This window comes from Meles meles, chromosome 13, assembly GCF_922984935.1.
Source record: "Meles meles chromosome 13, mMelMel3.1 paternal haplotype, whole genome shotgun sequence".
Classification (NCBI taxonomy): Eukaryota; Metazoa; Chordata; class Mammalia; order Carnivora; family Mustelidae; genus Meles; species Meles meles.
This window is the reverse complement of record NC_060078.1, coordinates 77,429,432-77,445,848: the sequence shown is the minus strand read 5'-3', so window position 1 is coordinate 77,445,848 and position 16,417 is coordinate 77,429,432. Positions and strand designations below refer to the sequence as shown.

The 16,417-nt window shown below is 37.5% G+C and overlaps 1 protein-coding gene across 1 annotated transcript in view; it reads right to left on the bottom strand.

Annotated features, from left to right (window-relative positions):
* Window positions 1–16,417, bottom strand: part of WDR11 (WD repeat domain 11) — a 64,197-nt gene that overhangs the window by 23,177 nt on the left and 24,603 nt on the right. The window contains exons 12-19 of the mRNA XM_046026857.1: window positions 15,391–15,497; window positions 13,428–13,503; window positions 9,021–9,129; window positions 6,835–6,959; window positions 5,993–6,140; window positions 2,029–2,135; window positions 1,066–1,180; window positions 592–763 (exon numbers count right to left, since the gene is read on the bottom strand). Coding sequence (XP_045882813.1) covers window positions 592–763; window positions 1,066–1,180; window positions 2,029–2,135; window positions 5,993–6,140; window positions 6,835–6,959; window positions 9,021–9,129; window positions 13,428–13,503; window positions 15,391–15,497 — 959 coding nt within the window. The remainder of the gene's footprint in view (window positions 1–591; window positions 764–1,065; window positions 1,181–2,028; window positions 2,136–5,992; window positions 6,141–6,834; window positions 6,960–9,020; window positions 9,130–13,427; window positions 13,504–15,390; window positions 15,498–16,417) is intronic.

Below are 16,417 nucleotides of genomic sequence, written 5' to 3'. Positions count from 1 at the left end.
GTCCCCAGCGATATATGCTTGCAAAAGACAGAAAGCTCATTATTAAAAAAACCAGGGGCACCTTATCACTAGATTCATGTCCTCTGATGAGTTCTCCTAACTTCTTTTTCTAAAAATTAAAAAAAAAAAAAAAAGATTTTATTTATTTGAGAGACAGAGTGTGTGCCTGAGCTGGAGGGGGGAGGGGCAGAAGAAGGAGGAGAAGTAGATTCCCTGCAGAGCAAGGAGCCCAATGCGGGCCTTGATCCAGGACCCTGGGATCATGACCTGAGCTGAAGGCAGACACTTAACCAACTGAGCCACCCAGGCAGCCCTGAGTTCTCCTTAAATTCTAAGTGAATCAATTTTATGTAAACATCTCTGACCTTTGACAAAGCGCTCCTCAAGGAGCACTTGCCAACCTGGAGACGGAGAATGACGGACATCCGCAGTTACAGAGTCCAGCATCTCAGCGGTAAAAACCCTCAAGCTGGAAGTTAATCTATCTCCTTAAACTCAGATTGTTAGAAAGTAAGACTAAAATGAAACAGAAGAGAGCAGCCTGTGCAAAATAAAGAAGGTGTCACTGAGCCTTTCGTTGGCACGCCATACCGGTTAACTCTTGTTCATCCATTCTAAAACAAGTGGACTTCATAGACATCTCCAGGACTCTGATACACCCATCATCTGACGCCAAGATCACTTTATCTGATGTACACCAGTCCACGTCCAATATCCGAAAGGTCACATTTCTTCCACTTCTTAAACTGCTCACCATCTGAACCTTCAAGAGTGAATTTGGTGGTCATTTTCAGAGAGAAAAGGAAGATGTTTATCACAGACAATGCCAATGGCAGAGACCCAGAGCAAGTTAAAACTGAACAGCCTTTGGCAACCTCTCTTCCACATGCAGACTGCATTCTGAAGAACCCAAGGACAGCGACACCATTAAAAGCCAGAAAATCATTTTAAGAAGTTTGACAAACCCGTTTCATAGGCTTCATTTCTAAATCAGAAGGAAGAAAAAATTACAGCTCCTGTGACCAGCAGCTTGGTTTGAGTGTCCCCTCCTGGAGCTGGGCCTACCTCTTTAGTATCCCACACTTCAGCACCATCATTGTACATTGTTATTAATTTCTGGTTTCCTTTACCAGGAGCAAAGCGAATCTTCCTCACCCAGCTTCGGTGTGTAGGTATTCCTCTGAAAACAAACAAAAACAAGATGCCAATATGACGTAGAGTAATACCTTGTCACTGGAAACGATGTCCGATGACTCTTTCTAGGTCTGCTTTTGACAAGGTCTGGTGACATGAGAACCATTTTGCTTTCAGGGAGAGGGGTTCCATATGACAGAAGGGTCAGCCCTTTAATGATGATGGAATAATGCCCCAACACTTCCGCATGGGCCACCTGCAGGTAAGTGTCTCCTACGAATGACCCAGAGCTTGGCTCAAGGCTCTTCCTCCCAAGTTGAGCGACAAGAGACCCAAGGGCCTGAGCTATACTTGGTCATGTTTAATGATCCTACTTAGCAGATCATGAGCCTCCAATGCAACCATATCAAGAAGTAACTTTTTTTAAAAAACAAATAATATTGCATCTTTTTAAAAGATTTTATTTATTTAGAGAGTGAGAGAGAGAGAACAAGCAGGAGCAGGGGTAGGGGCAGAGGGAGAGGGAGAGAAGCAGACACCTCACTGAGCAGAGAGCCTGACAAGGAGCTTGATCTCAGGACCCTGAGATCATGACCTGAGCTAAAACCAAGAATCAGAGGCTTAAACAACTGAGACACCCAGGTGCCCCAAATAATACTGCATTCTTTTTTTTTTTTTTTTAAGATTTTATTTATTTATTTGACAGAGATAGATCACAAGTAAGCAGAGAAGCCTGCAGAGAGAGAGGGGCAAGCAGGCTCCCCGCTGAGAGGACAGAGCCCGATGTGAGGCTCAATCCCAGGACCCTGAGATCATGACCTGAGCCGAAGGCAGAGGTTTAACTTGCTGAGCCACCCAGGTGCCCCCAAATAATACTGAATTCTTAATTCATACCTGGATACTCTGCCTTTCAAATCCCAAAAATTTAAATTTCCATCCATATCTCCAAGAACTAATGTGTCACCTTTCCAAGCGATGCAGGTAATACTACCCATACTTCCCTAGAAAACAAAAGCAATAGATACACATAGTTTTCACTACTTATAAGCCATCATAGCAGAGTATGTTTTTACTTAATAAACGTGATAAAATAATAAAGATATTTTACTAAGACTTAATTATAAGTGGTTTTGCTTTGGTATGTTTACCATAAAGCACTACCCGACTTGGGACACTAAAAGAGTCACCTAGTTTATCAATTTCAACCATAAAGAAACCGGAGATTTCAGTTTGATGGCCACAGTCATCTGAACTAAATTTGTAGAGAAGAGGTGCTTTTTGAGGAAGAAATACCTTAAAGAAAGCAAATTAAAAGCAATAAAGATAAGAAAAGAAAACCCTTTCCAAAGGGCCACTATCTCCAACTTCTCACTCACTGCAAAAGGATAAATCAGTCTGTTCCAGAAGAAACTCAGAGCAGTTTCATAATTTGCTGTGCAGCAGTTTTTCTACTGAAAAGAGGATCCAGAGCTTCCCTGATACCTTCTGGAATAGTGGCAGTAAAGAGATACTGTAGATTAAAGGCATCTGCACAATCTGAATTCACAGAAGACATTACAAAGACATACGGAAACTGAAGTATAAGAACGAAAGAGTACTACAGTAAGTCCAAGGGAGGCTGAGGGGAGAGAGGGGAGAAAGGAGCTTGCAGCTCTCTCTAACAAATGCCCAGAGGTAGTGCGACAAAGACCTTAAGAGCCTGGGCTCTACAGTCAGCTACTGGGGCTTGGATCTGGGCTTCATCACATGTATTTGTTGTGTGGCTTGGGGCAGATTTACTTAATCTTTCTGCGTCTTAGACTTGTCATCAATAAAGAAAGTTAAGCTCATGAAACTTGAGGAGTTCCTACTAGTATTAATACATTTATACAGGAAAAGGACTCAAAACAACGCCTGCTACACAGCAGTCAATAAATTGCTCATTATTAAATAATATTAATAATATTAAATAATATTGCCAAATTATTTTTTTACTTATTAACAGAAGTCTTGTTTTTTACATTTATAAAACAAAATAAAAATAAAAATTCACATGCTTAGTTCATAGTGGGAAAGCTCCAGGATGGCCAAACAGACTGTTAATAGACTGGCCCATGCACCAAATACTGCACAAATCCTAGTGGTAGTCAAGAAATAAAAGAAAAAAACTGGATTAAAAATGAGTATTTTAAAGAATTCAATAAAAAACTTGGAAAATTATGTTAAATAGAATTCTATATAATATGAAGCCGCACTTCAAGATCTTATTTCCATTTTCCTGATCACATTAACAAAATGTTTAACTCAGAATTTGTCTTTCAGTTTACTTTTTTAGTCTTGAAAACTTTCACGTTTTATAATCTTACTTTCTAACCTCTAAAATTAAAATATTAAAGCTTAAATAAGTCAGCTTGCAAGTGACATATTAATTACGTAACTAATTATGTAATACTAATATGATTACATCATTGAACAATCCAGACCTTTCTACCTGGGAGTTTGTAGATAGGATACAAACCATATGCAGATACCACGGAGCATTCAGAGGATGTGGCATAAAGTTGCTTTGTGGCTCCAAATAATCCCAAGAGAATCAATTTAGGATTCAAACTCAACAGAGTATTATTAGTTGTCACGTTATGTTTCTGTATATAAAATGTGATGTTCAAAAGATCAGAAGGCTGACGGCAACATCGAGATACTCATTCCCTCCCACTGTTCCAGTTTTCTGAATAAAGATAGTCAATTACAGATGCTCCAGAATTTAAAATATGCCAAGTTTTCTTCTTCTTTTTTACCATTTTTATATACTCTATAGCTCTGGGGCCATAATGCAGAGGGAGTCAACTCAAAGCAAATGTTTAATACTTTACGTTTGGGAGGAGAGTAAGATAAATACTGGATTAAAATGATCACACAAAACCTCTGCCTAAATTCTATATGACAGTCCCTAGGAAATATTTAAATTACAGAAAATAAAAATAATGAACCAAAGCCAATTTCTCGTGTATTATACAGTAGCTGCTCAAACACCCTTCCCTAAAACCAATGTGGCTGGTTTTAGGGGAAAGTATTTTCCCTAAATATGCACTAATTTCACTGGAGGCTGCATGTGTACTAGGCTGCTCATTCCCTGAGAAAGCTGCTTCCAGCTGTGGAATAAAAGGCTCTGGCAGGCAGCGAGAGACCTGCTATACCCTGACTTTGGACCTCCACAAAAAGAGACAGAATCTTAAAGGCTGTGAGGCACAGTTACCATCCTGAAAGAAACTTCTGTAAAAAGGAAACGTAGGGTCTACTGTCTTTAAACTTTTTCTGGGGTAAGAAGGAATTGGCATCTCAAAAAATTACTGGATTGTTTCATATCCTAATCGCAAGTGTGAAGTGATCAGAAACAGACGGAGCTGCCTGTGCGAGGCGCTGGAAGGCTTCAGGTGCGGCCTTCTCCGCGGCTCTAGAGCAGGAACTCTATATTCCTAAGGCGGCAAATTGATATTTCAAAGGACAGCTACACTAACATTGCAACTCTTAGGTCTGCTCTCCTTAGCGGTTTTTCTTCTGATACACGTAAAGTAAGTTCCTTTTCCTATTATACCAACCCTTCACATTTGCATTACTACTTTCACCTTTCAAACTAGTGATGTTAGAGAAAGTTCAAAACAGACATTACTAAGTCTCAGGTATGACTTGTTCTATATAATAGTAAAAAAAAAATAGTAAAAATGAAACTTTCATATGTGAGTTTCCACTTTTAGTAGAGAAGGTGGTTTAGATGGCCTCAACTCTTCTCATGTTGTTTTTAAGGACGATGTGGCAGCAGCCTCTAACAGACCCCCCACCGATCCTGCCTTGTGATAGTCATGTCCCTTGGCAGTCACCTCGCAAATGAAGAGGACTGACCTGTGAACCAGCAGCACTGAGGGAACGAAAGAGTGTGATTTCTCAGACTAGGTTCTAAAAGACACTGCAGCTTTCTCTGTGTTCTCCTGGATGACTCACTGTGGGGGAAGCCACCTGCCCTCTGGTGATGACACTCAGACAGCCCTATGGAGACTGTCCCTGCGAGGAAGAACTGAGGCCACTCACCAAGAGCCAGCATTGCTTATGGCCAGGTGAGTCAGCCACCCTGGAAGTGGACCCTCCCACCCCAGCCACCGTCCTGAGCCACCTGCAAGATACAGGGGTTGGCATTCAACTAAAACTGTCTATTTTTATATGACAATTTTAAATAAATACCTTTATGAGATCATCTCATGCCTCCACTTAACCATTATAACAGTACTAGTTAACAAAAACATCTTCTTATCTATCCATTAGAAACAACCTATAAGATACATGTGGACACAAATTACGAAGTAGAGAACCTCAATCAGAGGATTTCACAAGGTCCTAGAAGGACAGATATAAATTAGTAAATATTAATAATGCTATTGCACCTACAACCTGATTACTATTACCCCAAAATGATGCTAGACTGTAAGTCAAATCCTCCAACGTAATGCCTGAAGTGGAAAGAGAAGAGATACTGGAATCAGATAGACCTCAGTTTAAAACTGCCATGTCAGTAAGATGGGTAACACTGAGAAAGTTACTTATTCTCCCTTGATTCTCTCATAGTTAAAATGGAAAGAATTCCTCATGGATTATTAAGGGGATAAAAAAATAAGTAGCACATGATAAGTATTTAATCTAAGTAGTTAGAATGTTATTCTCTAACAGTTTAATCAATGATAATATCTCCTTAAATAATCAAGTTTATTATTTACATTAAACCTTCCTGGAATAGCTTCACAACTTAACTATGGCTTCACTGGAAATGGAATCAACAAAATCTTTGATAAGAACCCTTCATGAAGACGTAATCAAGAGTTGGACTCACATCTGGTGGAATCCGAGCACTATCTTTCACCGAGTTTCCTTCCACTGTGAGATGATAAACTTGGCCGTCATTATCAGTAAACACAAAATGCTCCCGGGCAGAGATGTTCTGGCTGAGTTCAGATTTACTTTCTGCCTCCTGCAACAAGCTTTGGAATAGAGGAATAAGATAAAGACATTTCTTTTCCCTGGACTGACACACGCATTAATTAACTTGCCCAAAATACAGACGCATTAACGGGAGGTCCAAAACTATTCACCATAAAAGAAAGAAAAAAAAAAAAGCAGTGACACTAATCTTTGCCCAACGAGTAACAGGAAAACACAAACTACACCCAACAGGTCATTTACCCCAGACAGAAGAATGCAGTCATCTAGACTTCACACAAGAAACTTGTCCACTGTTTCTGCTGCAGAAAAGAGAGGCCTTACCTTCACCCACCATTCTCGCTGAGGTTTTATTACTTGTAAAACTAGTGGGGATAGGGATAGGGACAGTCCATATAAATCGAGCTTTTGCTACACATTTGCTTCTGTGTATAAATGACAATATGATCTACCTGGATGTTCACGCGACATTCATTTGAATTCCAGAAGCTGAAGTTTAGGGAAGAGAAGGGTAGTGAGAATGGTCATGCTTGCTAATGGATGTGGACATGCGGTTATTATTGTACGCATTACTGACTGCACTAAGCAATAAAATAATAAAATTAGCTCTTCAGTTGTCCAGGTATGCAATGAAATACAACAAGGTACTACTGATGCCTTTGGATGGCACTTGGCAAGTTCCCCACAAGGACACTGGTATCACAAATGAGAGAGGCAGGAAACAGCACACTGCACCTGATTACGGAGGACTCCACGATGCTCAGCTCTGTGTCTGAGACCACAGTCTGGCGGGCCATGGCCTCTCGGGTGGCCAATTGTTTCTTTCTTAGGCTCTTCAAGTTGTGAGATGGGGACCACTCCTGAGAAGCAAAGACAGGCACACCTACAAGTGCTCAGTTTACTTCTGTCCAACAATCTTTCCAGAACAGCTGGGCGTTCTCGCCACTGCTCGGCATCACTTATTATTACTGCACAAGAATTCATAATTTGTTCTTAGGTTTTATCTATTTATAGAAAGGCTGAACAAATGCATTTTAACTAGTGCTTGAGGCAGATTTTAATATTCTACCCTCTACCTCTTTCTACTTCTAATCTTTAATGAGAGCTTAATGTAGAAGAGTTTAATGACAAACTTCCAAAAGCTCTAACTTTTTGATGCCTGTTTTTTTTTTGTTTTTTTTTTTTACAAAACAAAAATAATAAATGCAATTATGGTATCTTCCCTTCCCTACCTCTAGCCCTCCCCCATAGGTGCACAGGGTGAGACGATCACATTCCTCCAACCACCGCTCACTGTCCTCCAGAGGCACCTCATATCTCTCATTTGATTTATTTATTCTTTTATCTTCCCTCCTATTCTAAAGCATTCAATCTAATATCCTCTCATATGCAACAACTTCCCAGTAGTTATTTTATATGCCCGTATTCGTAACTTACATAAATAGGGGTTCGTCATATCCCACCCTGTTTCTAACTCTTTTCATTCAGCACAGGGGCAGGCCCATCTCTGTTGCTTCTGTCTGCTACCGAACACTCCACGAGGGCATCCACCAGCCTGTAGTCTACCTGTTCTCCCAACAGAGAACACCTTGATCGCCTCCAAACTCTCGGACAAACAACACTGCAGTCAATAGCCCCACGGAAGCGCCTTTGTGACCAGGGTCTAAAGAGCTGGCGCCCAGGGGATGTCTGTTTGCCCAGGCGCTGTCAGTGTGCTCTGCAGAGCGCCTCACCGGTCTGCATGCCTCCCCGCAGTGCATAAGGATTCCTGCAACCTGCACGACACCCTCATCTGATGCCATCTGGCTTCCCAGTTTCTGTTAGTTTCAAAGTTACATCCTGGTTATTTTATGGTTATTTTATTTTGCCCATCTCCAGAAACTGCTGAGTTTGACTATTTCTTCATATGCTTGTTGGCCTTTTAGGTTTCTCCACCATTCGTAAACTGTTCATGTACTTGGGCCCTCTTCCTACTGGGGTCAGTCTTTTCACTGTGTATGTGCAGGAGTTCCTATAATCCTAACTCCCTAAAGGGATTAGTCCTTTGCTGGTTTCAGACATTGGCAAATTTCTTTCTCCAACTTGTCTTCTCTCTTTTTTTTAAAAAGAGACTGAATTAATTAATTAATTTGATAGCATGTACAAGTAGGAAGAACAGCAGGCAGTGGGAGAAGGAGAAGCACGTTCCCTAATGAGCAGGGACACTGATGTGGGACTTGATCTCATGACCCTGGCATCATGACCTGAGCCAAAGGCAGGCGCTTAACTGACTGAATCACCCAGGTGTCCCCAACTTGTCTTCTCTATTTAACTTTAACTTTAACATTGGGGTCCTTCATTGAATAGAAAGCATCAATTTTGATTAATTAAATACATTTTTTTCTTTTTTTGCTATTTGGTTTGAGCTTCTGATGTCCTTTCCTGTCCCAGAACAGAAAAATATCTTCTATTTTTTACTATATTAGTTATATAGCTTCCTATTTTTACATTTAGGTCTTTAATCCCATGGAGCCCACTTCTGAATATGGTATTAGGTAGAGATCCAGTATTTTTCTCCATAAAGTGACACCATTTTCTCAGTACTATCCTCTCCTTTTTTTTTAAGGTTGAGGTAGCTCCAATGACGACCTTTATTCTTTCACAAATCTTTTTATGTTTATCATGTTTAAACATGAATATGTTTAACATGTTCCTTAAAATAGTGAAGTAAAAGCTTAACTGGAATTGCACTAATGCAATATTTGCTTAACCCATCCAAGAAAATAAGAGTTATCGCCAGGTACTTAGATCATCTTCTTTCTCTCAACACACATTTTTAGCAAGGAAATAAATGACAGTAATGATTTCGACTCAAGCTAAAGAAAAATATTCACCACATACCGAACACGCCTAGATACACTAGTTGTTCAGTTGTAACTTACCAAAGCAGTTACTGCAGGGAAGTTTTTGGACATTTCTCTAAGAATAGTACAAGTCCTCACATCCCATAACTCCAGGGGTTTATCTTTGAATACAACTGCCAAATACTGCCTAAAATAAACAACATTATTAAATAAGCCCCCTTTAGCAAAATTTTTGCCATAAGTAATACAAATAAGCAGTTAAGTAAATCAGAAAAGTCACATGATTTATTCTAAACACAGACCATACAAATTAACATTTAGTTCTCATGATTAATAGTCATTAAGAAGGTAACGCCCTAAGAAGACCTTTGAGGGCCATAGAGCCACAATTAAGCAAGAAGCCCAGGTCAGAAGAAGGAATGAAAAAAGGCACAAGTCCACATTTCACCAATTTATCAATTTATGGTAACCGTCCCGAGGCTTCATTTTCTCATACTGACATGAGAACACCACTACCTATCCCAATGGATTGGTGTGCAGATTACGGTAAAAATTAAATGAGAAGATAAAGGTTTTCACAAAGTTTCTATCATGCTGACACTGAGGAAATGTGACTGAGCAGGCAGATCCCTATATACTCAGTGTACCAAAGTCCTTAGGTTCTCTGGCTCAGGACAAAGTCTGCCACTTGATAATTATGTGGCCTCAGATAAACCATGTAATCTTTTTGAGTTTTAGTCTACTTATCTTTATAATGGTGTTCATGACATCTGTCTTAATCCCTCACTAAATGCTCTAAGAATAAAAAAAGGGTGGAGGGAATAGTACACATGAAAGAATTTTATGTATCATTATGGATTATACAAAGACAGTACGTTACATTTTTTATTATAGCTAATATAAAGGCATCTAATGGCTTATATGTAAATAACTAATGTAAGGCAGAATCCGGTAAATGCTACAAAGATTCGCTATGAAAGAAAAGATTTATTTTGACAGCTGGGCAATGGCATTCTAGGCAGAGTTACAAATGTGACAAATGACCAAGACAAGAAAGGACACAGAGTGGGGGAACGTGCTACCTGAAAATGTAGAGCACGTAAGAGCATTCACCATGAGAAAGAAGATTGAAGTGTGAATTTTGGATCACATTATGAATATGCCATGCTAGGTTGTACAGAGATTCACTCCGCAGAGAACAGTGGATCACTGAAGATTTTAAAGTAGGGGGGATAAAGTGCTTAGTTGCTTTAGAGGTATTAATGTAGCAGGTGTTTGTAGAGTCAAGACTGACTGGAAACAGAAAGAGACTGGAATCCAAATAATTTGAGCAATTCTCAAACCCTATAATCTCAGGACTCTTTCACATTTTTAAAAATTATTGAGGACCTCCCCCAAAGAACTTTTGTTTATGTGGTTTATAACAACTGACATTTTGCATATTAGAAATTAAGTCTAATAAATTAAAAACTACCCTTATTAATTCATTTTAAATTAAAAAGAAAATAACTAGCAACATGGTAGATTTAAATATAAGCCACATTGATAATTACACTCACTATGAATAATTTAAACACTGCAATTTGAAACACAGATGACCAAATAGGAAAACAAGCCCCAACTACATGCCTTCTAGAAGATACCAACTTTAAATGTGAAGACATAGATCAGACACAAGTAAACGGTAAGAAAAAGATATACTATGCAAACACTAATCAAAAGAAAACTGAATGGCTATACAAATTAGACAAATCCAACTTACTTCTGAATAAAACGATAGTACAAAAAATAGAGAGGATATTTCACAATGATAAAGAAGTCAATCAAAAGGACATAACAAACATACCAGATATGTATATACCTAATAAAAGAGCTTTAAAATACCCAAAGTAAGAACATGAGCTCTTCAAATAAAGCCCAGAATAAAGTTCATTTCAACACTCATCTCTCAGTAATAGACAGGAAAGCAGGCAGAAAAATCAGTGTGAATATGAGATCTGAATAACTACCAACCTGTCTGAACTGACATTTATGAAATATTCTAATGAATAACAGCAGAATACACAATCTTTCCCAGTGCATATGGAACATTCACTAAGACCCCAGTCTGGGCCATATAACAATCACTTAAAATTTAAAAGGACAAAAATAACATAAAATATGCTCTCTGGCTCTAATGGAAACCATAAATTTACAGAAAGGTATCTGGAAAACCCCTAAACATTTTGAAATTAAACAATGCATCTATAAATATTTCATGGAAATTTAAAAATATTATAAAGTGAATTAAAATGAAAACTCACCATATCAAAACATGTAGGTACAAAGAGTAGTGCTTATGTGACATTAAGTGCTTATATTAAATTTTAAAGAAACGCCTTAATTCAATCATCTAAAGCTCTATCTTAAGAAACCAGAAAAAGAAAAACATATTAAACCAGAAGTAAGCAAGAAAAAGAAAAAAAGACACCTATGGCATTCAATGAAAAGAAAACAGAAAACCACAGAGAAAAATGAGAGAAACTAAAAAAGTTTCTTTGAAAAGATCAACAAAACTGACCAATATAATTTACTGATATGAGGAACAAAAGAGCCATCAATCAGATGAAACTAACCTTAAAAGATTAAGAGAATACCATGAACAAGTTTTTAATCAATAAATTCAACAATTCTGATGAAATGGACAGATTACTTGAAAGACACTAATGAAACTCAGTGAAGAAACCAACCAACCAACCCTTAATAGTCCTGCAGCTATGAAAGAACTGAGTACGCACTTAAAAACTGTTCCACAAAGTTCTAGGCCCAGGTAGGTGTACTGGTGAATTCTTCCTATTTCAATAAGGTATAATACCAATTCTACACAAACTCATCCATAAAAAAAAAGAAGAGGAGGGAATATTTCACAACTCATTTTACAAGGTCAGCATTACTCTGATTCCAAAACCAGACAAGGATATTACATGAAAACTAGATCAATATGCTTCGTGAGCACAGATATAATAAAATATCAGCAAATCAAATCTAATAATCACCAAGAAGAACTTATGCGAGGGATGGAAAGCTGGTTTAACATACAAAAAACTGGTCAATGTAATTCATTCCAATTCACTAAAACAAAAATCCATCATTATGAGGATGTCCCTAAATGCAGAAAAAGCATCTGACAAAATCCATCAGCTATTCAAAGATACAAAGTTTTAGTGAACTAGGTATAGAAAACTTCCTCAACGTAATAAAAGTCACCTACAAAAAAATCTACAGACATATTTAATGTTCAAAGACGCAACACTTTTGCAGTAAGATCCAGGAATAGAACAAAGATGTCAGTTCTTATCAGTTCTATTCAACACTGTACTAGCGGTCCTGCTCAGTATAGCACAGCAAGGGGGACTGTCTAGAAAGGCCTACTGTCTAGAAAACAGATGCAGAAGAGTCTTTACTGGCAAACAATATGGTATGTCTATAGAGAAAATACTAAAAAATCAAGAAAAATGCAACTAGAATAATTAAGTTAACATGGTCACAAGGTCAATACCAAAAAATTAACTATTTCAGTATACCAGTAATAAATAATTGCTAACTAAAATTTAAAAAAGGAAAAAATACATGTATAATAGCATTGAAGAAAAAAAACAAAAAATAATTACCAAATGACAATGAAGAAATAATTACTGAAAGGCATTAAATCCCTAGATAAGTGGAACAATACACCATGTTCACAAATCACAAAACTTGTTAAGACGTCAATTCTTTCCCACATTGGTCTATGGATTCAAAAGCCCAGGAAGCTTTTTTGGTAAAACTGATAAGCTGATTCTAAAATTTATATGGAAATGCAAAGATCCTAGAAAAGCTAAAACAATTTTGAAAACTATTTTAGAGAGCTTACTCCCTCCTTCTTTGTTCTTCCAATTGGTTTTCATCCAGTCTCTGTTTAATAATCTCGCTTTACATGTATTTTCCCTTGGAATGAAAAACTCAAAAGCTTACTGAAATCAAAATAGGTCTAAATTATAAACAAAATCAGTTCCTTGATTCAACAAACCCATGTTGAGATAGAAATGCATATGAATTTCACTAGATAACAAATCTTCGTGGGTGACAGGCATTTACATCCTTACTGCTATAGCAGAACGAAACAGCATTACTGCTTTTACCAATATAATGAAATATTTTTTTTTCATTTTATTTTATTTCTTTTCAGTGTTCCAAAATTCACTGTTTATGCACCACACCCAGTATAATGAAATATTAAGATTCACATGAAAGTTATCTCATCTTTCTAAAAAGTAGTAATTAAAAGCAATAGCAGTTTAATTTTGTGATCAAAGTATTTTCTTGGGAATGGCTGCAAAGCACCATTTACTGTTACTAAGAAATTCTATATGCATTCTAGCACAGTCTTACTTTCTTAAAGATTAAAAAATATCCTTAAGGTTCTATTGTGGTAACACCACAGATTTCTTTTTGGTTCACACTTACTTCAAGTGAGATACTTTAATCATTTCGATGGGTGATTCATCATTGCCTCGTTCACCGCGAAAAGCAATGCTCCTACCTTTAATTGCAAATATTAAAGAAAATGTAAAAATATCAGATGAAACATCTAAGACACAAAAAGCTATACACACCAAAGGAATCTGATCAGTGCTGCCTCTACTCTCCCATTCATTCTTCTACTTGCTTCTAAGCTCTTTCAAGTAATCTAAATTCAAAACATATTCTCAAAAGCATCACCTTTGAAGACCAATAATATACTACTTGTATTCAAATATCTCTTATAAAATGATATTTTCCTTTGTTACAGAGTTTCTTGAATATTTTCAGTGGTTTCTTTCAAATAGTTATATTTTAGAAATTCAAAAATACCAATTTCCAGAGTTTTAATACATCTATGGTAAAGAAATGGTCTACTGGGAAACGATTGGTATATTTAAAGTTACAGAAACACTCCCATACTCATAAATACTAACCAGCAGGGAGAACACTCTTTAAACAGATATTTAAGATTTTCTGTCCCAGGTACAAATTGCTCAACTGAAATACTTTTGACCTGTTCCTATCAAAAGGTCTCTACACACTGAAACTAGGAAGTGATAAGGATTAGTTAACTACCAAAGAAGCTAAACAGTCTTCTCTAATTAAAAAAGGCAAATTCTACTTTGCGTCTGAACAAATACATTTTTGTAACTTTTCCTGCATTTTTATTTACATTATGCAAAAGAAAGCACGTTCAATGCAGTAACAGTTGAGTGCCTACACGCCTCCCCACTCCTCAATGCTGTCAAATGGGGCCCCTGTTCTTACTTGCCAAACACCCGCATCCTTTCCTAAACATCCTTGGAAGACAGGCTAGAAAAGTCTATCATCTATGAACTCAAATATCCCACTTAAGCAAGTTAATAACTATGACTTACAAATTTGTTGCTCAAAAATAAATCTGTGAAAGATAGATTTTAAGTTATCTAACAGGTCTGAGCTGATTGGAAAAAATAAAAGTGATTTTTTTTTTTTTCAGTGAATGATACTCAAAACAGCAGTTCGCCCCTGGGCTACCATGTCATCAGAGAGACCCCAAAACAGGGCAGGTCACTTCCAATGAGACGAGAACAACCCTGGACTGATTTCAATGGGGTTAATTCCTGGAGGTTTAGTAACATACTCAGTAAGTAAGAACAACCATATATTGGAAATACGTATTGAGAAAATAACTTGATTTACTACACACACGTGCACACACACATACATCCTAGGATTCAAACTATCTACATATATTCTTATTGCTACACCATTTTAAAGAAACTCACTACAATTTTGTTACGAATTCTATTTGAAGTCATGCAGGTGTCATAAAATAATTTGAAACTCTCACCTTATTCTATCTCAAAGTGCATTTTGAAATTCATTGAGTTGTAGGTTTTTAAACAATTCTGAACAAATTACTTTACTGGAATACCTCCTCCTGGAAAGTCTCTCAGCTCTTTCCCTCTTTAGAGGGAGACTATCAAAGTTTCAAATTTGAGCTCTTAAAGACAATCCTTAAAAATTTATAAAGGTTTTCCTAACAAAGGCCAAAAGTTTTAGAAGAGAACCTAATAAAGCCTACCACAAAGATTTATGTTAAAACCATGCTTCTGGTTATCTATAACAATGTACTTAAAAGTGAAGTGATACCCTACGTACTTATGAATCTGTCTGTTCAGGCTAATGGTACTCCATTTGCCATGCACTTGGGTTTACACAATTTGCATACAAAAAACAACCAGGAGCCTTTTCAGGGCAATTATTACAGAAAAACAACAACAAAATGAATATACAAAGAGGATCTAAAAAAAAAACCTTCCAAGTTGAAAGAAAGTTTTCTGGAATACGTTCTATAAATAGCAACATCTTTGATCAATATGACAAACCCTTTCCAATCTTTTAGTAGCCTAAATACACAAACCTGTTGGAAGATCCACCTGCTGAAGTTCATTTCTCACTAATCCCATATTGTTCGGTGTTGAAGTAGCAAAGGAAAGAAAACCAGTCAAACTTGTCCATTCGATACCCCTAAAGTGAGAAATCAAATAAAGTTCGGTCAAATACCCTTTTTTTCTGAGCAACTTATCTGAAAAATAAGTTTTTCCTAAGACCTAAATTCTATTATACAAGTTAATTAAGAATATTAATATGACCTTTCATTTGAGACTAAATTACCATATGTTTCCAATATATACATGACATTATTTCTAATTAAAACTTTATCTCCAAATGCAATGGGGAGCGAGAGAGTTTAGTTACCAGGATTCACAGCAGCATTAACATGACTATCAAAATCTGGCATAGGAGAGAGTCACACATCACAGTAGTGTTCAAGAATTCCACTCCTTAAGAAAGAGTGGTATAAAAATACTCTGAGCCCGACTGCTTAAAGCTGGGTACACTGAGGAATTTACCAAATTTCCTATTTGGTTAGGAGGGAGAAATTCCTGAAGTAAACAATTTAAACTGAGAGATGAGATTTGGAAGTGGCTGACAATTCCAAATGGTGTCTTAATTAGAGAAAAGCACAAAAGGAAAATCTCAAAGAAATGATGCCAAGACAGCAAGCAACCTATCAGCCGGATGCCTGGGAGTCTCCTTCATGAGGACTGATAGCCAGTGAGTCTGCAGTTTCTCCCACGGACGCTAACCACAGAGTGTTACCACCATGGCTTGTGGAGAATGGAGGCCGGGGGTGGTGGGGGGCAGGGAAGGAGACACAGGATCAACTGACCATCAGAGTCATAACAAAAAGGAGAACACTGTACAACATCATTCTGAACTCACTGTGCTCTCTATGTAAGCCTGGCAGCGTCAGATCTGTGTACCCACAGAAACCCAAAACATACTCTCCAAGACTTGTAGCTGCCAATCTGCACACCTATGCTCTATACAGTGACGCCATGATCTCTGGACACTAAGAATCCCCACCACCCATTCTTCATTAT